The sequence below is a fragment of the Sarcophilus harrisii genome, chromosome 1 (assembly GCF_902635505.1).
Source record: "Sarcophilus harrisii chromosome 1, mSarHar1.11, whole genome shotgun sequence".
Classification (NCBI taxonomy): Eukaryota; Metazoa; Chordata; class Mammalia; order Dasyuromorphia; family Dasyuridae; genus Sarcophilus; species Sarcophilus harrisii.
In genome coordinates, this window is record NC_045426.1 from 194,259,857 (window position 1) to 194,285,583 (window position 25,727).

The 25,727-nt window shown below is 32.7% G+C and overlaps 1 protein-coding gene across 5 annotated transcripts in view; it reads right to left on the reverse strand.

Moving 5' to 3' along the window:
- The window catches only part of CHD1 (chromodomain helicase DNA binding protein 1), a 110,099-nt gene that overhangs the window by 71,633 nt on the left and 12,739 nt on the right, over positions 1 to 25,727 (reverse strand). For 2 of the 5 annotated variants that reach the window (XM_031968190.1, XM_031968218.1), the window contains exons 1-7: positions 19,652 to 20,463; positions 12,479 to 12,680; positions 11,430 to 11,540; positions 9,467 to 9,534; positions 7,616 to 7,765; positions 7,013 to 7,278; positions 5,766 to 5,991 (exon numbers count right to left, since the gene is read on the reverse strand). In XM_031968190.1, the coding sequence (XP_031824050.1) occupies positions 5,766 to 5,991; positions 7,013 to 7,278; positions 7,616 to 7,765; positions 9,467 to 9,534; positions 11,430 to 11,540; positions 12,479 to 12,680; positions 19,652 to 19,788 (1,160 nt within the window). In that variant the 5' untranslated portion in view covers positions 19,789 to 20,463. Of the gene's footprint in view, positions 1 to 5,765; positions 5,992 to 7,012; positions 7,279 to 7,615; positions 7,766 to 9,032; positions 9,082 to 9,466; positions 9,535 to 11,429; positions 11,541 to 12,478; positions 12,681 to 19,651; positions 20,464 to 25,727 lie in introns of those variants that run through there. The other 3 variants (XM_031968203.1, XM_031968211.1, XM_031968198.1) reach the window with 3 other exon arrangements.

Sequence of the window (25,727 nt, forward strand, 5' to 3'; positions counted from 1 at the left end):
ATTAAGACAGAAATAGAGCAAAAATATCAAGAGTTAAAGTTCTATAAAAGTGTAAGAGAGACAAAGAAATGTATTCTGCCTATTTAGGTAAAGTTGTTTTATTTAAATTTGAAAATATAAAACTAGCTTTGCTGCTACATTTTCAGTGATTGGACACAATTCTGAGGATTCAGCTAGCTGATCATTCTAAATAAATAATGCTGTAAGTCTTCAATATATAGATGAGAACATTTTGTTATAATTGGGAGTAGAGATCAGTTCTCAAGATAATCCTACACCAACAGCCCACTAGGAAGATGATTCTTGACTCACAGAAGATAAAGATGATAAAGTAGAAGCTCTATATAATTTAAAATCAGTGCAAAAGTTGACATAGAACTGAGAAAACTATGATTAAAAATGACTAGAGAATCAAAGAATGTTTTATAGATTATTTGTACGTCTCAGATTTGTATTTATAAGTAAACAAAAAATCAGAAAAGAAGCAAGCTCATTAAAAAAAGAAGAAAAATTAACTAAAGTCAAAAAACAACTTATTACAAACATGATTGTGTGATCACATCTCTGGGTGATGAATGGAAACAAATAGTTGGTAGAAACATTTTAATCAGCCATATATACCTCCAATATCTTTTATATCATATTTACAAATCATTTTTAAGTGTGACATCAACAAGTATGTATGTATGTTTATATGTGTGTGTATATATGTATAAAGGAATATTCATACTAATAAAAATCAAGATTTGATCAAAATATAAAGGTCTATTAAGACTAGTTTTATTTTACCAAATTATACAGATTATTGCTGTCTTACTTGCCTCTGGAAGTTCCTCAAATCCAGATTACATACCATTGCCAGATATTTCTTCCTAAACAATAGTTCTGAATAAGCCACTATTCTAAATAAAAAGCAGTAATTGGTCATTTCCCAAAACAGTGACAGAAGAGTGCAGCTAAATGGATCACAGATTAAAGGGTAACCAATACTCAGAGACCAGTAGTCCAATTTGAATGTCTATGGATTTCATCTGGGAATATGGGATGATGAAAAAAGGTACAAATTACACAAGAGAAAAGCCACAAATGAAGTTAGATTCAAATAGTAGTTGAGTTTCTAAAAAGTTAACCTAAATGGATTACAGGAATTGGAAGACATTCATGGAGTCAGAAAAACCTGGAAGAGCATAGTGACTGACATCTAAGTTAAATAGATGTTTCTGTTTATGCTAATGTATATGTACCCCTTTCCCATCCTGTTATCTGATGAGTAAATTCTAACACTTTCCTTTTTGCAAAGAAGCTTCCATGAGTCTAAGCATTTTAGTTTGGTGAGTCAGATTTGGGATTAATGGAAATTTGTATAAATTGGGGTTACAACTGAAATAAATAACTGTTTGAGTTTAGTTAAGACAGTCTTTTTTTTCTAGCATTCAATGAAATGTGCTTTGCAACTGTCATTGTATTTAATATCTAAATGAATTACAAAATCTAGGAACTGCTTTAGATTCTTTACAGTAGCAGGTATATCACCATTTCAAGATAGCTTCTATTTATGAGAAAATATTTATCCTCTTCTCCAAGTAAATTATGCTCTAGACCCATGGAAATTATTTGGGCATACTCTTAAGGTATATATGCTATTAAAGTACACCACATTACCCTGAGGTCCAGCAGGTCTTGGAAAATGTGGTGACACACGCCTGTACTCCCTGTTATGGGGAAGGCTGAAGCTGATGGACCACTTGAGCTCCGTAGTTCTGAGCTGCAATAGGGGTAAAGCTGATCAGGAGTTATCACTAAGTCCAGTACCATTATGGTGAACCCTCAGGAGGACAAGGATCACTGGGATGCTTAAGGATCAGCCCAGGTCGGAAACGGAGCAGGTCAAAGCTTTCCGTGCTGATCAGCAGTGAGATCAGGCCCCTGAGTGGTTGCTGCACTTCCAGCCTGAGCGAGATAGGGAGACCCAGTCAAAAAAAAAAAAAAAAAAAAAAAGAAAAAAGAAAAAGAAAAAAGAAAGGGAAAAAAAAGTAAAAAAAAAAAAAAAAAAAAAAGGAAAGGAAAAGGAAAAGAAAAAAAAAAAAGGAAAAGGAAAGGAAAGAAAAAAATAGAAAAATGTGGTTCATATATCTCTGAGATAATACAATTATATTGCATGGCCCCAAAATCATGAGAGCATACAGTTTTGGACTGCCTTTTTTTTTCTTTTTCTTTTTTTTTTAAAGGATCATAGAATGAGGAGTAGGAATCCAAACTTGCTATTTAATTAGCATGGGGAATACATATTAAACAAACTACCTCAATAAATGCAGATTTGCAACTATTAAGCCACTTAAAGAGTCACAGATAATTTCCTTGAGAAATTAAGTGACTTTCTAAGCCAGGGGTCCTCAAACTTTTTTAATAGGGGGCCAGTTCACTGTCCCTCAGACTGTTGGAGGGCCAGACTATAGTAAAAACAAAAACTTTGTTTTGTGGGCCTTTAAATAAAGAAACTTTATAGCCCTGGGTGAGGGGGATAATTGTCCTCAGCTGACGCATCTGGTCCATTGGCCTTAGTTTGAGGACCCTAGTAACACTACCCAAATGTAAGAAAGTTAGAGATCTGAATCTAAGTCATTCAGTCTCCAAACCTAGCTTTCCATAAACTGTACCACATAATCTAATTCTTCATTCCTACTTTCCATTCTTCATCTTCCTAAATTCTTATTAGATTATAAAGTATCAGTCTGAGAATCAAGCAAATTGTACTGAGATAAGATAATAGGAATTAATGATAGAGATGGTAATCACATAAGAATATAATGTTCAGAGAACAAAAATCAATGCAAGAGCTTAAGTTTGTACATTTCCCCCATTTAAACAAGACAAAGACTTAGATTGGAAAAGTCAAATATCAGATGATGACTTTATATAAATGTGCCACCATGAATTCAGGGACCTCAGTTTCTGAACCCACAAGAGTTTAGATGTGGGCTGCTGGGCTAGGGGGACCCAAGACTTGATTAATACAATGGTCAGAGAGAAAGTGGTATTTAGGCTCTTCAAAACTGACAATGCCCTTAAAGTATTAAGGTATTAATCAGGATGAAAGTTTTGCATCAACAAGAAAGCTAAAATTGGTTGTTTACACTGTTTAGTGTAAGGAGATGTTGCAAACCTCAAATGCTAGTTGAGTTATATCAAGACAGTCATTTAATTTCTAAAAGTAAAGAATCAGAGGAAGTTAGTTAATAGCCAGGGAAATGAGATCAATATATGCGCCTATGAAATACACTCCCATGAGTATGGCCTGAAAAGTTACTCCTTGATTATATTAATGAGTATCAGTAATATAAGAGTATCTATTGGCTGGAGAGAAATCCATTTTACTTTTGCACAGTTACACATAAGAATTTCTAAAAGGCACATAATCTTTCAGAACAATGATACAGGAACTCAAGTTCCAAGGATTAGACATATTTCTTCAGTTCTTAATGAGTTCACTAACTGAATTAGTCTTCCTTTCTTCAAGTAGAGTGATATCAGCATAATGCTCCCTCACACTTCTTAATATTGTACAGTTCAATCTATTCTATTTCTATTACCTATTCTATTCCAAAATTGCTACAAATGGAGATGGTTATGCCCTTAATTTACCATCCTACACCCAACAAATATTCTGTTTCCTTTTTCAAATTCACTCATTCTTCTTTACCCAATCATAATTTTTTCTATCTCTCCCTATGCCTTACTCTTCTTAAATTTACTCTTGAATTTCACTGTCACATCACATCCTTCCATTCTTCAGTACTATGCCAGGATATCATTCCTGCTCTAACTAGTTTTTCTTCACTTCCCCATTTTACCACTTGGTGAAATAGCTCAAATGTACAATACTCCACATTTGAATCTCGTACCTCCCTGCACTAATGCCAAATCCCAAATCTAGATTATTCCTACTAGTCATATCCTTAGCAACTAATTCATGTGCTTTTGAAGAAAGGAAATCACAAAACTATGTTGACTTGAGTCTAGTACAAATTTGTTATCTAGCTTCAATTTAGCTTTCAATAGGAACAAGACAAATGTTATATGCATCTATCCTCTACAGTGGTGTTTTAACATCAGCTCTGATTAAATTCAATTATCTTCTTTACCAGATCTGTATATCCAGAGCAAGTCTCTCCTTATCCAGCAGTAACATCTCCAGTTAACATCTCCAGTCTTGTATCTCCAGATACTTAATGGACATTCTGAAGTAGATATTCAATATGGTGTGCCTCTTCTTTTTTTCTCTCCCCCCATTGCCATATCTAATCTGTTGCTAAGGCCTACTGATTTTATCTCTGCAGTATCTTTTGCATATGTCCCTTTCTCTCCTATACTGCCATTAATCTGATACAAGCCCTCACTCCCTTCATGCCTGGACTATTAGTCCTCACATCTTCTGGTTGGTCTGTTTGCCATGAATCTCTCCATTCTTCACTCAGCTATCTAACTGCTCTTGTTAAAGCGAAGGGCTGACCATGTCATATGGCCTATTCCAAGGGTCCTCAAACTATGGCCCATGGGCTAGATGCGGCAGCTGAGGACGTTTATCCCCCTCACCCAGGGCTATCAAGTTTCTTTACTTAAAGGCCCACAAAACAAAGTTTGGCCCTCTAACATTCTGAGAGACAGTAAACTGACCCCTATTTAAAAAGTTTGAGGACCCCTGGATTCAATCAACTCCAGAAGATTTATATCACCTACAGGATTAAATATAAATCTTTTGACATTCTAAACCTTCATTATTACCAGCTCGCTCCTTTCTCAGCTTTCTAGTCTTCATATAATTTTCACATATTCACAGACACTTCACCATTCCATCTCTTGATTCTAATAATTTTTACTAGTTATTCCTCATGTAATGCTCTTCTACTTCTTGGCTTTCCTGGCTTCCTTTAAATCACTACAGGAAACTTTTCCAATCCTTCTTTAGTGCCTTCTTTTTAAAATAAATTGTTTCTAATTTATCCTGGGCATAGTTCACTTGTACATAATTACTCCTAGTCAATCAATAAGTATTCAGTAAGTGTTTACTGTGCTAGTCACTCTATGTTAAAACTCTGGTCATTAGAATGAATTCTGTACAAGTAGGGATTTTTACCAGTCTTTCTATCTGCAGCATTTAGCACTTAATGCTTGGCACATAATAGGTGCTTAAATAATCTTCACAGGCTGACTAACTGTAAGTTTCCAGTTATTAAAAGGTAATGGAAGGCCAAAGTGAGTTCCTGAATAAAAGTTATCCAGCACTGAAGAGATTCCAGTACATTCTGATTCATCCCTTACCAGAAATGCTGTAGAAGGATTTTTTGGGGAATAGGTTGGACATTCATTAGGGATTTCTAAAGATTTTTCTAAAGATTTTTCTAATTCTGATGTTCTTTGAACTGGGTAAAAGATCACCTAGTAGATGGCAGATTCCAACAACTGTGAGGTTACAAAAGTGAAGTTGATATAGTCGGTACATAATTCCTGTTGGTCACAATCCTAAAAGATTTAGTACACAGACTTATTACATTGATCAAGAGTGATTAAGCAGTTTCTATTTGCTTCCATATTCATTTATATTACTCTTACAGGAAGGAGTTCACATCCTAGATTCAAGAATGTTAGCTTAATGGTATCTCTTTGTGCATGAAATTAGTTGCACTTGAGCTAACTATTTTTATCAAGAACATTTAGTAGTAATATATATGACTTATACATTTAAATGAGACAGAAAGCATACTCACCATCTTTTGGTTTCCTGATCTTTTTTCTTGTAATTGTCTAATTTTTTCATTCCTTTCACATTCTGCTGTTTTAAGGTTTCTTCAGTCTCCCAAGTATTATGGATATGGGACCATCCTTTCCACTTAATTAAATACTGGATCTCTCCTGGTTCCTTAGATTTTTCATATCCAGCATTAGGATCACCATCTGCTTCAACTGCATAGATGGTTGTGGTAGCACCAGTTGCTGAAAGCAAAAATAAGTTAGCTTTCTTATTTTTTTAAACCATACTATTAGTTAAATTGTATTTGTGCAGATAAGAATATGTGTATATTGTTTACAAATACACAACAACAAAAGGGCTAAGTAAAATTCTTATGGTTAAAAAAGCTGTTTTTAACTCAAATTAAGAATTCAGTCAAGATTTTTAAAATATTTTCCTCCTTATTTTAAAAAGGTTGTTTAAATTAGTGAGTAGGTTAATTATATGAATAACAGAATCAAAATAAATGATATAAACTCAACTTCTAAAAATAATATTTAAACTTTTATAGCACAAATGTTTATATCAGTATGATATGGGCAATTTAAAAAAATGCAACAAGTTATTTATATCAAAAGTCAGCTTCCATTTTCCAACAATCAACTAGAATTTGACTTTTCATTGACCATTCAATTTAACAGGCCATTTCAAATAATATATATAAAATTTCAAAATCCAAATTATAGTAAAAGTTTCTCAATTTATAAATGTCAAATAGTACTTCTAGAGTTTTACTTCAAAGTTATTTGAATTCAACATTTTTTTTCCTTTTAATATCAGCAAAAGAAGTTTTAAAGCTTATATCTCAACACAAAAATAATACCGATTATCTCAAATTTGCACAGTGAAAATTAATAAACCAAATCTTGGAAACATTCAGGAGAAAGAAATCTCAACATTGAAATTATCATTACCTTCTTAACAACATTTCATAACAAGAAATTCAAATAACTTAATTTCAAAACTTCTAATTAATTTCAATGCATGAGAAAGAGAATGTGATCGTATCCTCGTTTGCAGAAATAATAAAAGTACTTTCCTCAGCCAAGTAGTAAACCATTAAGTAATAAGGACAAGAAGATATTTGTGAATGTTTTCTCAACTACAGAATGTGAAGATTACAGTAAATTATTTACTGAAGTAAAACTATTTCCAGTAACACAAGATTAGAATTGTTCCTCTTTATAGTATATGTTAAAAAAACGAGTAAATAAATAAAAATACCTCCTTTTCTTCCAATCCTACTGTCCATAAACCTTTCTATTGTCTCAAATTCATCTTCTTCAGGTTGAGGAACATCCTCTCCACAAACCTCTAATAAATCATCTGAATCCGTTTTCATTTCTTCATCTTCCTTATAACTAACATTGACAGTAGCCTGGCGACGAGAACCTCTTTTATCATAATCATCATCATCATCATCATCTTCAGAGGAATCAATCTGTCTCTTCTTCTGGCCAGAGATCTTCTTCCCATTTTTTGCTTTAGTTCTAAGAAAGAAAAAAGGAAAATGTAGACGTTCTGAAGAACTGTTTACAGTGGTTCAGTTAAAAAAAATAGCATGGCACAGAGGAAACAAGGGTAGGCCTTAGAAGTAGAAAATGGGTTCAAATCCATATAACTAAGATATTAAAGAAGTTTATAATTTTTCACCATTGGAGAGTTTGCACAACAGGAGTTCCCCACATCAATGGAATGAAAGGCCATTCCCCTTCTCCCTCCAAAAATAGTTTAATATTAAGTACAAAATATTTATGTACAAAGGAATTATTATCCCTGATAAAGAATTTTAATATCACTATTAAAATGGAAAATATTAATTTTTACCTGATTTGAGGTTTCCTGCTTTTGACTTTATTTTTTGGCTCATAGTCAGATTCACTTTCATCACAACTGCTTTTTTCTCTTTCTTCTTCTGATTCAGAATCTGAACCCGTCTGGGAGGGAGATCCTGACCCTGACATCTGCCAATCTTCACTGCATAAGTTAAAGGAAAAGTCAGTGTTAGTGTTCAGATTTTTAAGTGACTTTTTGTATGTTAATATTTAGAATAAACTATACATGTCTTACTCAAATGAAACTTAAAAATAAGATAGAAAACATAAAATTAGCAAAACAGAATGTGGGTTGATATATAAAAGGTCATGATTTCAATTTTAACTAGAATATTAGAAACATCATTTATCCAAAAATTGTAACATAAAATTGAATCCTACCAACATCTGTAAAACTATTACTTTATACAAGGCATTAGGAATATAAAACCAAATATTATATAAACCCTGTCTTCCTTGATTCCAGATTCAGCACTCTATCCACTGAGCCCACCTACCTGTCCCAGCTAGAGGCAAAAGTCAGAATTTCTCTAATCATGAATTTTCTACTTTTAGGGAAAAAAAAGTCAATAAACTTTCTAGTCATAGATGTGATGAAGTAACAAAAACAAAACTCACTGATATTATTTCCTACCTATAGGCTAAATATCATGTATTATGTAAGAAAAAAGGAAAAGGAAGAAAAAGAACCAGCAAAGCTATAGACCAAGTTAATATGGTAATATGTGGAAGACTATCAAAATTAAATGCTTAAATAAAAAAGCTATCTCACTATTCTAGAGCTTCTTGCTTTTTAACTGATAGCAGCTTAGAAAAATATAATGCTGTGTAAGTGGAACAACCTAAAATAATTATACCACTGAAATTCAAAGACTATTCAAATGATCCCCAAGATCCCTTCTGACAACAGGCTGAAGCTACAATTTAGCTCCATTTTTTCCAGATAAACTGAGCAATTATGACCTTAATGACCTGATATGCACTTATCATTTTTGTGAAGCTGTGGTATAATGAAAAAAGGATGCTGGCATATATAACAGCTATCTTCAAGTATCTGAAGGCTTTCATGTGGAAAAAGCATTTTTTAGATGTCTTAAGATTAGAGTTAATGTGCTTTGCCCTGGGGATTAAAATCAGGAAAAGGCAGAAATTTAGGATTAACATAAAAAACTTTCTAATGTTTAAAACCAGGCAAAGATAAATGGGCCACCTTCATAGGTAGGATCCTCTTCAGGGAAAAGTCCTGAAACAAAGATTTGATGAAAACTTCCTGGCTCTTGTTCAGATATGAATTATACTAGATGGCTCTGGTGGTTTCTTCCAATTTTGTTATTCAATATAAATATTCATTATTATTATTATTACACTGTTGTTATGCAATATTTCTTAAACTGTAGGTATAGACTCACATAAGGTTGTGAGGAAGTTCTGAAGGGGTTCCAGAGATCAGGAAGTTATCTAAACAGATGAACAGAAAGGAGTAAACCTTCATGTCATCTAAATAACACTCCTTTCCCTCTAGCTATTAAGATTCCTGGTATAGTATGCCAAAAAAAAAAGAAAAAAAAAAAGAATGTATAACTTTTATTAATTTGAAGTGAGGGTGGTATGAAATAGAGAGAGGTGCAGAAACCCTCATAACTAGTCATGAAAGAAAATAAAGATAATTTAATAATTGCTTAAATTAACTTTATAACTACCAATATGAATCAAATGCCCTTTCTGAATTACCTACTTGTGCGCATGTGCGCGCACACACACACCCCTCCTCTCCCAAGTGATTACTACTAGAATGTGAGGTATCAAGTTAAATATAGTAATGTCGATTTAAAAGACACCCTACTCTTTATGTTTTTTCCTCTTGACCTCACTAGATGACTCATCTTCAGAATCTTCACTGCTAGAGGAATCCTACAAAGAGAAAAATAAATATTATCACATAAATTTTGTTTCATAAGGTTAAATTCTAATGGTAATGCTAATTCTAAATGCCTAATGTTAAATTATTAAAGTGATGACAGATTCCTGAATTAAATTTAAGAATGCTGTCATAAGTTAGTTCTGAGTGATATGTGTAAAATGCTCATGAAATTATAATGTTTAAATTTCTAAATTATATTCCAAACAAAAAAATTTTTCCTTTTCCTCTATATTACTTTATTTCCTCCCCCCATAAAATGGTAGTATTTTATCTACTAAAGTAATTAAAAAATTTTAAACTATTAGTTCAGATGGCAAAATAGATCACATGATTTTAGTTTTCCATACTAAATAAAGTATAACCTTGTTGACAACTACCGATGGCCCTCCTCCTGGCCACTTGCTAGTAATAACATATTCATGGTGGAGATCCTATGTATGAACATGTCAAACATCTAACACTATCTTTTCCTCTTCCATTAAAGTTCATTAATTATATATTACCAAAAATCTACATAAAAGCCTTTAAAAATAAACAGTTTAAACAAATTGACCTTTGGGTCAGGTCCTTATATCTCTGCTGAGCTAATGTGATTTTTAAAATATCAGCTGTATAGAGTAGGGAAAATACTTAAAATAAACATTTAAAAAATGATCTTCAGTAATGTAGATCAATTAAGTGATGATTTTTCTCCCTATTCCAGTAATAAAAAGAATTTCTAAAAGGTGTTAGCTAAGTTCTTCTGTTTCTGTCATATTTTAAATCAGCAAACAGTTTAGAAAACTACGTTAAAATGTAAACTGATGGATGTAATTTTCTAGTGAAAAAAAGCTTATTTTGATGTCTAATAGCTTTCCTATAAAAATTACTATTTAATGATTTTAATTTAATAATTTATTTAATAATAATCTAATTTAATTTAGTAATTGTTAAAAAAAAAAAAAGAATCAGTGTAGCTTTACCAAATGAGCCATTACTTAAAAAACCCAAAACTGTTCATAATATGCACGTATAAAAATTTATAGGCATTCTGAAGGAAGCAAGGTCGTTTAAAGTAATTCTTCTAAAAAAATCAAACATTTAGCTCCAGAAGACATAAATAGGAAACAAGAATTCTTATGTATTCTTTGGATTTCAATAATGCTGATTTTTTTTTTTAATGAACTGACAATATAGACTTGCTTAATCAAACCAGGATGAAAGAAAGCATAAGCTTGTATAAAAATCAACTAAATAAATTCAAAATTTGTCAAATGAAATACAAACTAAAGTTATCAAAAAGGTACAATTTTCAAGAACTCTATAGATGTAGTACCAGTTTTAAAGATGAAAGTTAAATTTGTTTGCAAGAATAATTTTGTTTTTACTTTCTACTTTAGAGTAGAAGTTCATGACTTAAAAGCTTATCTGAATTATCTGAAATAATTGCTGTGGTACCTGAAATTCCACTTCCTTATGATTCCCACATATAGGCAGAGTATTGATAACTTAAACATGTTAAGTCATAGTCAATTCAATTTTACAATTTCTTTTTAACACTACTAAGATGCCTCAAAAATTGGTTTAAGTATTTAGAGAAAGAATCAAATTTCCAAAAATGTTCATTCTGTTTTTCAAATACAGTCAAGGGCCAGAAGGCAACATCATCACTTTGATAATCAATCAATGTTGTCTTAAGTATGTCAAATGAATCATAGTCCTGGTTTTTGAATTTAAATTCAAAAGAGTACACAAATTATCCTAGAGCAAACATGACCAATACTTTTTTAAAGGGCAGTTATTTTCCCTAACTAATCTTTCAAAATATATAGGCATTCCTAAGAGTTTAACTTATCTACAAAATACAATGACAAATTATAAAATATTATGTGATAAAAAAGTTCACCTCTTCTGATCCACTATTGGAGGAAGTTTGTTGTTGTTGTTGCTGCTGCTGTTGCTTTCTAAGCATTGCAGATCTTTGGACAGCCAGAATACTAGGATTTGATTTCCAAAACTAAAAAGAGAAAAATATTAAATAGCAAAGTATAAAAAATTTTTAAATGGTAAATCTATATAAAATTATGTAAATATACCTAATTTTATATAATTATGTAAATATGCATGATTTTATATGCACATAAAATTATATAAATCTATATTAAATTAATAAATGGTTATATCTATATAAAAAGCAAAGGAAACTTTCACTCATAGAATTCATTACTCTAAATATTTAACACTATTTCAAAACAGGGACATAATAGGTATAGAACAGTTTATCAAATTGCACTGTAATTACAGAAGCATATTAAAATTTTTATTAGTATTTTCAAATATACTGGCAGTATACTAATTTTCAAAAAAATTATTACAAATGGAAATGATGTACTATCAAGAAATAAATTGATAGAATACTGTTTAATATGAAACATCTAAACACTGAAGTACAGCAGCTTATTTTGATCAAAAAGCATTATACTAATCTATATCTATACCTATAAATAGTCTGTTTAGATTCTCCTACTATTGATAGATATTAAAGAATCTAAGTATGCAAACAGAATAATTTTGAGGTATATAAATTAGATGACCTTACAAAATATTTTCTAACCTTATTCAACAAGAACTAATTAAGAAACAATTTCAGAAGAAAAGGGATACTTATGTTTTGTTTCTGAAATATTCCAAGACCTGTGGACTTGTATTATTACCAATCCATGAATTGAGGTGCTTAATTTTAGCCCACTTGCTATTTTTTTTTTGCTACCAAAAATAATTCTTAAATAGAGAGAAAATATTAGGGGAAAGGTAAATTTTAAAGGAAAATTAAGTATTTTTAAATTTTTTATATAATTTTTAAACAAAAGGATCCTTAAAAAATGTCTACAGATGAAATAGGGGGAAAAGTGCAATAATTCAAGGTACATATATTATAATGTTTTGATTTTTTACCTCAGAACTATCAACTTTTGGTGGTTTTGATTGAACTTTCTTTTCTCTAGAAGTATCTGACTCAGAATCAGAGTGACTGCCTGAGTCAGACCCGGAATCAGAATCACTGCTGCCTGACTGACTGCTGCTCCCATCACTACTGCTTCCAGAGCTTGATCCAGAACCAGAACCAGAGGCTGACCCAGAATCATCATCCGACTGGCTGTAAATTAAATAGTTTTTATTAATTTTAAACCATTCACCAGGAACACAATTCAATCTTTCTTGAAATGACAATTTTTTAAATAAATATCTCCTAAAATATCAATTTCATTTCATAAAGGATTGCTTTTATGCTATAAATAGGGGAACTGAAGTAGAGTAATTAATTTGCCCAGGATAATAATTTGGTCATCTACTAATGACCCTCACCAACAACTTGGGAAAAAACCAAATATCCTAGTAATAATGCTAATATTTCAAGAATCTGTTATTTCATCTTCCACCACATTACAAATTGTTAGGCAGAATTTCAAAACTATTAAGACCAAAAAATAAAATAAAATAAATTTGTCACCTTGAAGCCAAACTAAAGAGCAACAACCTCTTTTAACCCAATAAAGCTGGTCATCAGATGACAAAACATATTTTGTGTAATTTTAATTATAAAATTACTTATTTCTAAAAACCTTCTTTGCATAATATAACCTATCAGAGTTTATGGAAGTCTAAACAACCCAGGAAATATCCATTCCATAATAGGATTTAACTAAGAGTGAGGCTAATTTTGTAATTAAAACTGCAATTTAATATCATAAACTAAATTTGTAATTTTAAAAAATTAAGCAAATGTTTTAAATCTGCAACAATTGCTTTTTCTTCCCATTCTACTATTCCCCTACTATCACCAAATTAAGAAAACAAATCAAATAAACCCACAAGAGCTCTCTTACAAACATGCATAATCAATTAAAGCAAATTTTATTTCCCAAGTCAAATAAATTATAGAGTTTTCATTCAATACTCTGAATTGTTCACCTCTCATGAGACAGGTAGTATGTTTCTTTAACAGTCCTCTGGAATTGTAGTTGACCATTATATTGACAAGCTGAACATTAAATTGATAAGAGTTTCTAATTTTGAATTTTTTTATTATAAACTGTTATTGTTGTTTAATCTTTTCAGTTATATCCAACTCTTCATTAGCCCTTTGTAGTTTTCTTGACAAAGATACTTGATTGATTTGCCATTTCCTTCTCCAGTTCATTTTAGATGAAAAATTAAGGCAAACAAGGGTAAGTTACTTGTCCAGGTCACACAGCTAGTGTATTATAAAGCTGGATCTGAACTTGGGAAGATGAGTCTTTCTCCAGGCCCAGTACACCTTCTTATTATGTAAACTAGCTATCCTATTTTTTCTTTACCATATTGTTTTCAGGAAATAACTTGTTGTCCTGTTCTTTCTACTTCATTCTGCATCAGTTAATAGAAGCCATCCTAGGTTTCTATGAAACTAACTCTCGTATTGTCTTAAAGCAAAATATTTACTTTCTAATATTTATATACTATAACTTGTTCATTAACTTACCAATTTATGGGCACCTTTTCACATTCTCACCTCAAAGAAATGTTAAAATATTTTTGTACATCCTTAAATTTTGTGTAGCTTGTAATCAAGCCTTTTCTTAATATCTTCCTTCTAACTTCCCTTGTACTCATTCCCTGCTATTTCCCTGTTGAGAGAAATGCATTTTTATACCCAACTGCGCATAGTTCTATCTTTGCCCAGTTCAGATGAAATTCAGATTCAAGAGCCAGTTGCTCCACTCCTCCATATTAGGCAAGATAATTTTACCTTACTCAGTGTTTTCCCCCTTTCTATTACTCTTTAAGATCAACAAGAATGAACTCCTCCTAGAATTATGACATGACCCCTGATAGTATTCAAAGGGGACACGTGTATTATCTCCTTATAGTTGAATATAAGCAGTTAATCCTTATTTAATCCTTTATTATTTTCATTCCTGTTTCCCTTTCTATGTTTCTAATAACCTTATGTTTGAATCTCAAAGTTTCTATGCAGTCTTCATAAAGAATGCTTGGAAAATCTTCTATTCTAAGTTTTCCCTCTTTAGAATCATAACTTAGCTTTGTCATATAAGTTATTCTTTGTTGTAAACCTTTACAAGGTTAAACTGTTTACCTTACTATATGCCAAGATGACACATGTAAACCTTCAGAATTTTTTCAGCATGAGGGCTCTTAGAGATTGTCTAATTAGACAAAAGTCACAGATGTGATTTAATTATTTGCCTTCAGGAATACAGTAATACAGTATTCCAAGTTGTCCATTATTCTTTTCCCACCTTGCTGTACTAATTAATGGACTTTATCATGCCCAAACATCCACAAAGATTAAGTCAGCCTTGGTACTCATCTCATCAGTACTCTGCAAAAGATTCCTTTGAAGGAAGGGTGGAATAAGAACTCTACCTAAAATCTCCTCTTAAGGAAGACAACCATCCCAAATAACTCTTCATTTCCAACCTAGCTGTACTGCTTTGGACTTCTTCACCAAGTCCTCATCCAGCAATATCTTCTTTTTCCAATATTTCCCTTCCCCCATCTTTTCAATTTCCTTTTATTTACTGTTTCTTCCACATTAGATATGAAGTTCTGAGAGGGCAGGTACTACCTTTCTTATTCTATGTTTGTATCCCTTTACTTAGTACAGTACCTGGAACATAACAGTCACAATAAAATTTTACTGACGGTGGCTCTTCAATCTTGAATTATCTCCGATTTATTTTTTATAGTGTTTTGACTACAAAGTTCCTTGGAGTTTTCATACTGGGATTTCTTTCATGAGATGACTGATGAATCCTTTCAATTTCCAATTTTACTCTTGATTCTAAGACAAGAGCATTATGGAATATTATCTATTCAAAGATTTTTAATATGTTTTTCAGTTGCTTTTGTTGTAAAATATTCTAAATTTTCTTCTACTTTTTTCAATCTTTTGACTTGGGTTTTTAAATATTTCTCGTCATCCAATGAAGTCACACACTGGTTTCTATTTGGTCCACCCTAATTCGGCAAGGTGTTATACCTATTATGCCAAGCTATTAATTTTCTTTCCAATTATTTCTTCCATCACTCTCATTTCTCTTCTATTTTTTTCCTCTAAGTTTTCTCATTTCATTTATAAAACTATTTTAAGCATTTTTTTTTAAACTCTTGCTTAATACTCTTCCAGGAATTCTTATTGAATATGCCCAAACTGTGTTTTACTTTGTGGCTTTTCTTATATTTTGTAATTGTTTACTTCTAGATATGTGAGTTGGGCATCCACTTCATTATCAAAGCTTTCGATGGCATGACTTTTTGTTTGTTCATTCTTCAAGTTAAGACTTCTGCCTTGATCCCTTTGATCCAGCAGTGTCTTTACTGGATCTGTATCCCAAAAAGATGCCCGAGTACTGGGCTATGTGCACTAGTGGTGGGAAGATTTGAGTTTGTCCTTTTGCTGCTTTCTTGAATAACTGGGATGTGTTGTGTGGATATATAAACTGTCTTGCTTGAACATCACACAGCAGGATCCCATACATATACCTTGCCTGATATTTAAAGACCTATGTCAACCTGGAATGGAAAAATGGCTATGACCTTTTTCTAGGACTTCCGCATCAAAATTTGGTCTGATATATTTTTTAAATCCCTTTGGAGACTTTTGTCTGTGGATATTTGGGGGAAATGCGAGTTAGGGGTTAGAAGTGGGGAGGATGACTGACTACACTCAAATCAGGATCACAACATTTAGCAGCCATAACCATAAAAAAGCAGAATGCTTGGAATGTTATTCCAGAAGGGAAAAGAGCTCAGAGTGTAACCAACAATAATCTATCTAAACTGGTAAAACTGAATAAAATCCTACAGAAGAAACAAGCAGCCATTTGATTGACATGAGAAGACTTTCAAGCATCCTTTATAAAAAAAGATAAAAATAGAAGAAAAATATTTGACTTTTAAACACAAGATTTAAGAAAAGTAGAGGTGGATAGTGAGGAAAACAGGAGCAAAGGAAAGAAGAAGTGAAGGTGAATGGTATGATTCATCATTAGTCCTCGGATTGGTTACTGTTTTGATTGTAATTTTTTAGTCTTTCACAGTTGCTTTCCTTATACTGTTGTTGCTAATATTAAACTGTTCTCCAGGTTCTATTCACTTAACCCTATATCAGTTTATACAAATCTTCCCAAGTTTTTCTGAAACTATTCCTCTTATTTATTTTATGACATTTATATATCAAAATCTATTCATCTATTTCCTAATTGATGACTACTTCTTTAGTTTATAAGTTCATTGCAATAAATGAATTTTTAAAATACATGGATATATTTCACTCTTTTAAAAAAATTAAATCTCAATGATAAATGTTGGAGATGTGGGAAAACTGGAACACTAATACATTATTGGTAGAGTTGTGAACTGATCCAACCATTTTGGAAAGCTATTTGGAACTATGCCCAAAGGGCTATCAAAATATGCATACCCATTTATCCAGCAGTGTCTTTACGGGATCTGTATCCCAAAGAGATCAAAAAAAGGGAAAAGGACCCATATTTGCAAAAATGTTTGTAATAGCCCTTTTTGTAGTGGCAAAGGACTCAAAACTGAGGGAATGCCCATCAGTTGGGGAATAGCTGAATATGTTATAATACATGGATATACTGGAATATCATTGTTTTTTAAGAAATAATGAAACGAGCAGGGCCAGGAGATCATCATATACTTCAACAATACTATATGATGATCAATTCTGATGGACCTGGCCATCTTCAGCAATGAGATGAACCAAATCAGTTCCGATGGAGTAGTAATGAATTGAACCAGCTATACCCAGCGAAAGAACTCTGGGAGATGACTAAGAACCATTACATTGAATTCCCAATCCCTATATTTTTGCCTGCCTACATTTTGGATTTCCTTCACAGGCTAATTGTACAATATTTCAGAGTCTGATTCTTTTTGTACAGCAAAATAACGGTTTGGTTATGTATACTTATTGTTTATCTAATTTATACTTTAATATATTTAACATCTACTGGTCATCCTGCCATCTAGGGAAGAGAGTGAGGGGAAGGAGGGGAAAAATTGGAACAAAAGGTTTGGCAATTGTCAATGCTGTAAAATTACCCATTCATATAACTTGTAAATAAAAAGCTATTAAAAAAAAAGAAAGAAAGAAAGAAACAATGAGCAGGCTTATTTCAGAAAGGTCTGGAGAGACTTACATGAACTGAATAAAGTGAGTAAAACCAAGAGAACATTATATACACAATGGCAACAAGATTATGTGGTGATCAACTCTGATGAACTTAGCTCTTTTCAACAATGAGATGATTCAGACCAATTCCAATAGACTTGTGATGGAGAGCCATCTGCACCCAAAAAGAGGACTTTGAGGACTGACTGCAGATCAACATAGTATTGTCACCTTTTATGTTTTTAGCTTGCTTTTTTTTTCTTTCTCTTTTTTTTTTTTCCTTTTTATCTGATTTTTCTTGTGCAGCATGATAAATGTAGAACTATGTATGGAAAAATTGTACATATTTAACATATACTGAATTGCTTGCTATCTAGAAAAGGGGAGAAGAGGAAGAAAAACTTGGAATAGAGGGGTTTGCAGGGGTCAATGCTGAAAATTATCTTTGCATGTATTTTGAAAAAAAAAAAAGCTATTATTCAAAAAAATTAAATCTCTGAAGTATATGATAATGGTTTCACTAGATCAAAGAACATGCATGATTCTGTAATATTTTTTGGAGCTTTCCAGAATGGCTGGAACAGTTTCCAGCTTTGTTTTGACAACCTTGTCTAAATCTATCATTTTTATTTTTTTGTCAACTTTGACAATCTAATAGGTATGAAATAGAATCTCTGAGTTGCATTAATTTGCATTTCTCAAATTTTGAATGATATGGAGTATTTTATTTGGTTGAATTCCAAGGAAGGAAGGAAGGAAGGAAGGAAGGAAGGAAGGAAAGAAGGAAGGCAGGAAGGAAGGAAGGAAGGAAGGGAACAAGCATGTATTAGTTGCCTACTATGTGCTAGGAATTCTGCTAAACGCTTAACAAATATTACTGCATTTGATTCTCAAAACAACTCTGGGAGGCAGGTGCTATAAATATTCCCATGTTATAGATTAGTAAATCGAAGTTGACAAAAGTTAAGCGACTTGCCTAGATCAAACAAATAGTGTCAAAGGCCCAATTTCATCTCTTTTCACCATAGTTCCACCTATTTACTGAAAGGTATCTTCCTTTTAAAAAGTAAGATGCATAACACTTTCTAGATGTGTTGACTCTGGGCAGTCAAAATGACAACTCTGCTACTCCTCTCATGTAATAGCTATGATTCCCCCAGATGCTAGTGCCTCTCCCAAATTATTTTACATTTCTTTCTTGTATTTATATGTACATGTATACACACACACACACAATGTGTAAATGCATATGTTTTTTCTCTCAGGAGAATATAATCTCCTTGAGGGAAAGGATTCATTTATTATTTGTATCCCCAATGCTGATCACTGTGCGTGACAGATACTTTATAAAAACCCTATTTACCCTCCAATCCTTCAAAAATAACACCAAAAATTATCTTCTATAACTATATACTTCAAAAATATTCAGGGAAAACGGTGGTAGATAAATAAGTGTGATAGACAAAAAATAAAAGGGAAATAATCAAAATAACTAATAGTCTAATTTTATATAATCACTCTTCATAGTTACAAAGAATGAGAATGCTTAGAAACAATATTCTAAGTCAAAATTCTTCTTAAATTGGTTAAATATATAATGAATATATGAATAAATATATGAATTCAAATTAAATTACAGGAAACGATAAGTGTTCAATGCTGTTAAAAATAAAAACATTTCAATAATCTTAATATTAGTTTAAAATAAATTATAAAAGGTTTTTAGAAAACAAAAATTCATAAAGTAACAAAATTCAAATTCCAAAAAAAAAGTATGAATACTGTGCAAAAGCACCTGAATGCTGAAAAATAATGATGAACATAAAAGAAAAAAGGTAAGGGGCATGGAGGCATTAAGGGAAACAGCTTAGAGAGAGTGAAATGTGATATTATAATAACTACAAAGAAGCTGTATATTCTGTCATTACCAGAAGGATCCCTCTTCCTGATCCAGAACTGTTAGCTTCCTCCAAAGACAAATACCTATAAGTAGACCAAAAGAAGGAAGTAGGAAGAATTGAAGAAAAAAAATCCTCCAAATTGTGGCTGATCCTGGCACCCTCATTCACCATTGTGTTAGGTGGTGTGGGTGGATGTGGGGGTATGGTCAGATACGCCAGGCCACCCTGACTCAGAAAATTCCAATTCTAGGTTCTAAGAGGATCCTAGTTCCAAACCCTAGAACTTTCAGTTCTCATTATTTTCTAACACTCAGGATTCAAGAAGGGAGACAAATGTGAGAAACATCATCTTGGAGAACAAAAACTCAGAACTGTTCTTGAAAAGATCTTTCAGTGAATCATGTCAGTGAACAGTACATATAAAGTACCTTGTTTCTCTTGGAAATTATTTTCCTTGCTCATGCACCCAATTCATATATCTAATTCAGATCTCACCTTTTATACTGGCCTAAAATGTGTCCAGCTCCCATCTGTAGCCTACATTCTTCAGCAACAGGATGCTTAGACCAGGAAAACCAAGTAAGACCTTGGAGGGGACCTAGGAAACTCTACCACAGCTTCTCCACAAATAGAGCCCAACTTTCCAGAAAATGGGGAGGAAATAGCTCATCAGTTTTAGAAGCAAATGATGCAAGGAGATATAATATTAAAGCAAACTAAGTTATGGATTGGGCTAGATGACCATTGAGTTATTTTCAAACTGAAATTCCATAATTCTGTATCTATAATTCTGTGTTTAAGAACAACATTACTTTAGAATGTAAGTTGTTCATAAATTTCTACCATGTTTAACACATTGGACTACTTGCCATCTAGGGGAGGGCATGGGGGAAGGGGAGAGGATTGGAACACAGGGTTCTGCAAGGGCTAATGTTGAAGAATTGTCCATGCATGTTTTGAAAAAGTAAAAAAAAAAAAATTATATATATATATATATATATTGCTGCTCCGTAGTTTTCAATCCTGTAAGACTCAGTGACCCCAAAGATACTAGAGTGATTTGCCATTTTCTTCTCCAGCTCATTTTACAGATGAGGAAACTGAGGCAAACAGGGTTAAGTTACTTGTCCAGGGTCACACAACTAGTATCTGAGGCCAGATTTGACCTCAGGAAAAGGAGTATTCCTGATTTCAGATCTAGCACTCTATCCACTGTACTGCCTCTTTTGAATAAAAAGTTGGTTAAAATTCCCTCTATGATATATTTAACAGGTGGTCATCCAGTCTGCTTATACACCCCCAATGAGTGAGAATTACTAGTACTGACAATAATTCATTCTAGTCTCAAATAGCTCCTCCACTCACTAGAAATTCTTCCCTTGTTTTAAACCTAAATTTCTTCCATGGCATTTGTCTTCATTGACTACCAGGTTCAAAAAGAATACGTCTAATCTCACTTCTACATGGCAGCCCTTCAAATACTTGTCATGTTCTCTGAATAATCTTTCTAAAATAAATTTATCTAGTTTTCTTAATCAAACCACATGATATGATTTTGAGGCCCTTCACCATTTGACATCACCCACTGCCTATTGGACAGTTCACAATAGTTGTCCCTGAGATACTGTAAACTCAACATATCCAAACTGAACCCATTATTTTCCCCACTAAACCCTCTTTTCTTCCAAAAATCCCTAATTCTGTGGAAGGCACCTCCATTTTTCCAGTCTCCTATGCTTATAACTTTAGCATTATCATGGACTCTTCACTTTCTTTTTAACATAGTTGCCAGATCTTTCCATTTCTACCTTCACATCTCTCATATTTGAACTTTTCTCACAACCTACAACCTTACTACAAATTATTGCAAGAGTTTCCTAATTGGTCCCATCTCAAGTCTTTCCCCCTCAAGACCATCCTACCTTCTTCAGCCCAAGTAATTTAAATGCAGATTTAATCATTTCATTCCTCTATCAATCATTTCCAATGGTTTCCTATTGCTTCTAAGAAAATATAAAGACTTCTGTTTAGCTTTTAAAGTTCTATAGAATGCAGTCCTAACCTATCTTCCCAATCTCACTGGATATTATTCCTGTTTCACACTATGTCATCTAGCCAAATTTACTTTTATACATAACAATCCTATCTGCCCATTTGTGTTTCTTTGTACTGTCTTCCATACATAAAACACATTGTACCTCACAGAGTCACTCTGTTTTTATAAACAGCTCATTCACTCTTATTTACAGAGCTTTTTTCCTACTCACTCTAACTGCTATCTCCTCCCCCCTTCCCCAACTTGTATTTAATACTACTTCATAGATTTGTATTTATTAACTTTGTATCTAGGTATTTTATTCTGTATGAACCTAAGGGGCAAAATTTGCATCATTTACTTGGATAGTAGAAGTTGCAAAACAGAAATCTAGTTTTATTGTAAAGGAAGACTTCCTAAAAATTAGAGGTTCCTCCTCATTGAAGATCTAAAAGCAAAAGCTGACCACCTGTTTTGCATGTTGCAGAAGGAAGTGTGCATAAAAGAATGTGTGTATGTGTGTGCCCATACATGCCAATTCATATGTACATATGTACCTCATTAGAATATAAGCCTTCTTCCGAATAGAAATTGTTTCATTCTTTGAATCCCTAATCCCTACTAACATGGTGCCTGATGCATACATAGTAGAAACTTAAATACCTAGTGAGGAAGTGATGCTGTTTTCCCTCCTCTAGATGCTCTCAGCTTATCAATGAGTCCTGAAACAATATGACCTGACTATGGCAGAATACACAAGTAAAACCCTCTTATTCTTGAAAGCTATTCTTCTCTTAAGCTCACTTATCGTTTGTGGTTGAAAATATCACAAAGTGGACTTATATTAGGCTCATAGTGTACTAAAATCTCTAGATCTTTTAATATATACATATACAGCCTGTTATCTAACCATGCTAGATGGTTATCTTTATCTTAGCTTTGTAAAGCTCATTTCTTTGAATTCAAATACATTTAACATCTATCCCTATAAAATTTATTCTATTCAGAGTGAGTTCAATCTCTTAATTGTTCAGATCTTTTTGGTGGTTAACCAATATATTAACTATACTTCCTAATTTTGTATCATTTGCAAATCCAATAACCAAGCTATCTTGGTCTGTAACCAAGATAATAATAAACATGTTAAAAACCAGAGGACCAAGCAAAAAAGTCTAGGAGATACTCCATTAGCTACCTCCTTTTTACAATCAAACCATTGATCACTACTCCTTGAGTATCACCCTTCAAACTATCCCAAATTGAACTATATTATTATCTACTCTATTTCAGTCCATTTCCCCTCATATAAATAGCATGAAAATCTTTTATCAAATGCTTGGTACAATCCAAGTAAACTGTATCTGTAGCTACCCCGTTATCTAAATAGTTTAGAAAATTCTAAACTAAACTAAGTTTCTAAAGTCATTCAACCAGACAATATTGAACATTTTCTGAGATAGGCTCAATTTCCTAAATCAAAAAACTTGAAAGTTAATAAGATAGGGACATCTAGGTGGCACAGTGAATAGAGCACCAGCCCTGAAGTCAAGGAGGACCTGAGTTCAAATCTAGCCTCAGACACTTCTTAGCTTGTGTGATCCTGGGCAAGTCACTTAATCCCAATTGCCTCGGGGGTGGGGGGTGGGGGGGGAATTAGTTTAACATGATAGAATGGGAAAAATGAAACAGTACAAATAAGAAATCTATGCTAGAAGAGCACATTTGTCAAAGCACTGAGGGATCATTATACAAAATATCTCAAAAACAATAGGATACCGACCATTAGAAGAACATCAATAACTAGTAACTCGTGTGTTTATTTTATTTCCTTTTAAGAGTTTCTGAAAGAATATTCTACCTATGCATCAAAAGCATCCTTGAGAAAATGAGAAGGAATAGTCCAGCTTTCGCAAACTATTTTTTTACACCAAATCATAGCTTTACAATCACACTACTGACTGACTACAGGATCCCATGATTTAGTGTAGGATTACAAAATTGTCTTTGAGTTAGCAAAACAGCCTTCAAGATTCACCTCCAGTAAAGAAATTTTTCATGCCCTAAGTTAAGAATGTACAAAAAAATTCCCTGATTAAAAACAACCAAAGAGATAACTTTTTCAACCATACTCTCTAAATGTCAAGCAGACACATAATAGAGATATATATAAGTTTACCAAAGATGTTCACCACCATCATGGAAGATTTCCTAGATAGGGTCCAAAAGAAAGAGGATTCCTTATTGCTAAGGAGTTCTCTCAAATGCTATTTCTGGATGAAAATGCACTGAATGAATCAAGAACCAAGACACTGCAAGCCCTCTTCCAGTGAAATTATCCCCTAAATTAGAGAGTGGATTAACAAACCATACAGGAAAATTAAATGGTTAGAAAGTTTCCTACTGCTCAGATCATAATATATTCTTAGAAGGTTAGTCCACTGCATTAGTGATGTACCAAATTAGGACATCAATGCGCGCACACACACACACACACACTCACTTCTTAAGAACACTTATGTTCTCCCACTGTAAAGTCTGAGAATTTCAAAACAGCCATATAGTTATAAAACAATGAAGATTATAGCTGGCCTAAATAAAAGGCACTGAGAAAAGAACATACAGTGGAAATAAATAGCTATACCATACTTGCAATACTAACCTATGAATTAAAATACCATACAGAAAATGTATGCTTGGAAAAGGTGAACTGTAATACAGTAAAAGATAAAAAGGTCCTGTGAAATGTTTCATAGGTAAACATTTCAGGTAAATGTAGGTTTCATTTCACATGTAATTTTTTTTTTTTTGAAACAAACGAACAGGGGAGGGAAAAATAAAGGGAGAGAGGAAGGAGAAGAAAGGGAGAAGAAAGGTAGACAGGGAATAGAAGGAGAGGGGAAAGAAAGGATGGATAGTAAAAGAGAGGAAGGGAATAAAAGAACCTCCAGAATCTGGAAAGAAAGGAATAAAAAGTATACCTCCAGAATCCTAAGTGGATTCTGTAGAGCAACTGGAAAGCACGGACAGGAGTCTCACAAAATGAAATGATACAGATGTGTATCAATGAAAGAAATAACCACATAAAAAGAACATGGATACATTTAAGTAAGATGATTTTTGAGATTAATGAGTTTTAGATATTCTCAAGATAGCTTTTCATTCAATTGAGCTTAAGGTTACAACTAACCAGAATTTTAAAATATATTTAAGGAATAATTAGTGTATGTCTGAGAAAGAAGAGAGCTAAACAGTCATTGTCAATGAAGTACACTGAAAAGGAGTTTTTTGGGATTTTTTCCCAACGATTCTTGTGCTACTCATTATCCCATTCCTAGACATTTCCTTAAACCAATGCTACACTATCAAGACTACTAAGACCTAACATACTACTAAGGCCATATTACTATGGCCTCTTTCAGGCCATAGCCAAAGAAAACTTCAACAAGAAGTTCAAGAAACTTAAGTTTTAAGTAATTAGTGTTCCATGTTACCTCAACATGCCAAAATCACTTCCTAATGTAATCTAACTGAATATAAATGGAATAATCTTCATTATCTGCTTTCTGATCAATTTTCTGACCCATCTCTGAAACAAAACAAACTCTTGACTTTCCCCAAGCAGTGGATACAGATGATTTAAGATCGAAGCCAAAGGAATCCTAAACTACACAGGCCTCAAAAAGATTTGTTTTTTGAGAGATGGGTGTCTTTTAGGGACCAGAAGAAATAGAAAAGGATACCAGATCAATGCTAATTATCTGTGACCTTTGCAAGAAACTATTCCTCACTCTGATTTAACAGTATTCTAATCTTCCACCATTTCTGAACTACACTCTCCTCTGCCTTCAAAACTTTATTATGATCTCATCTGATCCACAATTCCTTCCTCCACAACTTCATATTTCAGTAATCTGCCAAATTATCTTTCCTCTGCATATATTTAACGCTTCATGTAATAACTAAATACATGTATGTATAATCCAAATATATTTTAAAATATGTATTTGTTTTTATATTCAAATATGTACATATCCTATGGATATTAGACTGTCAATATTTTTTAACTTT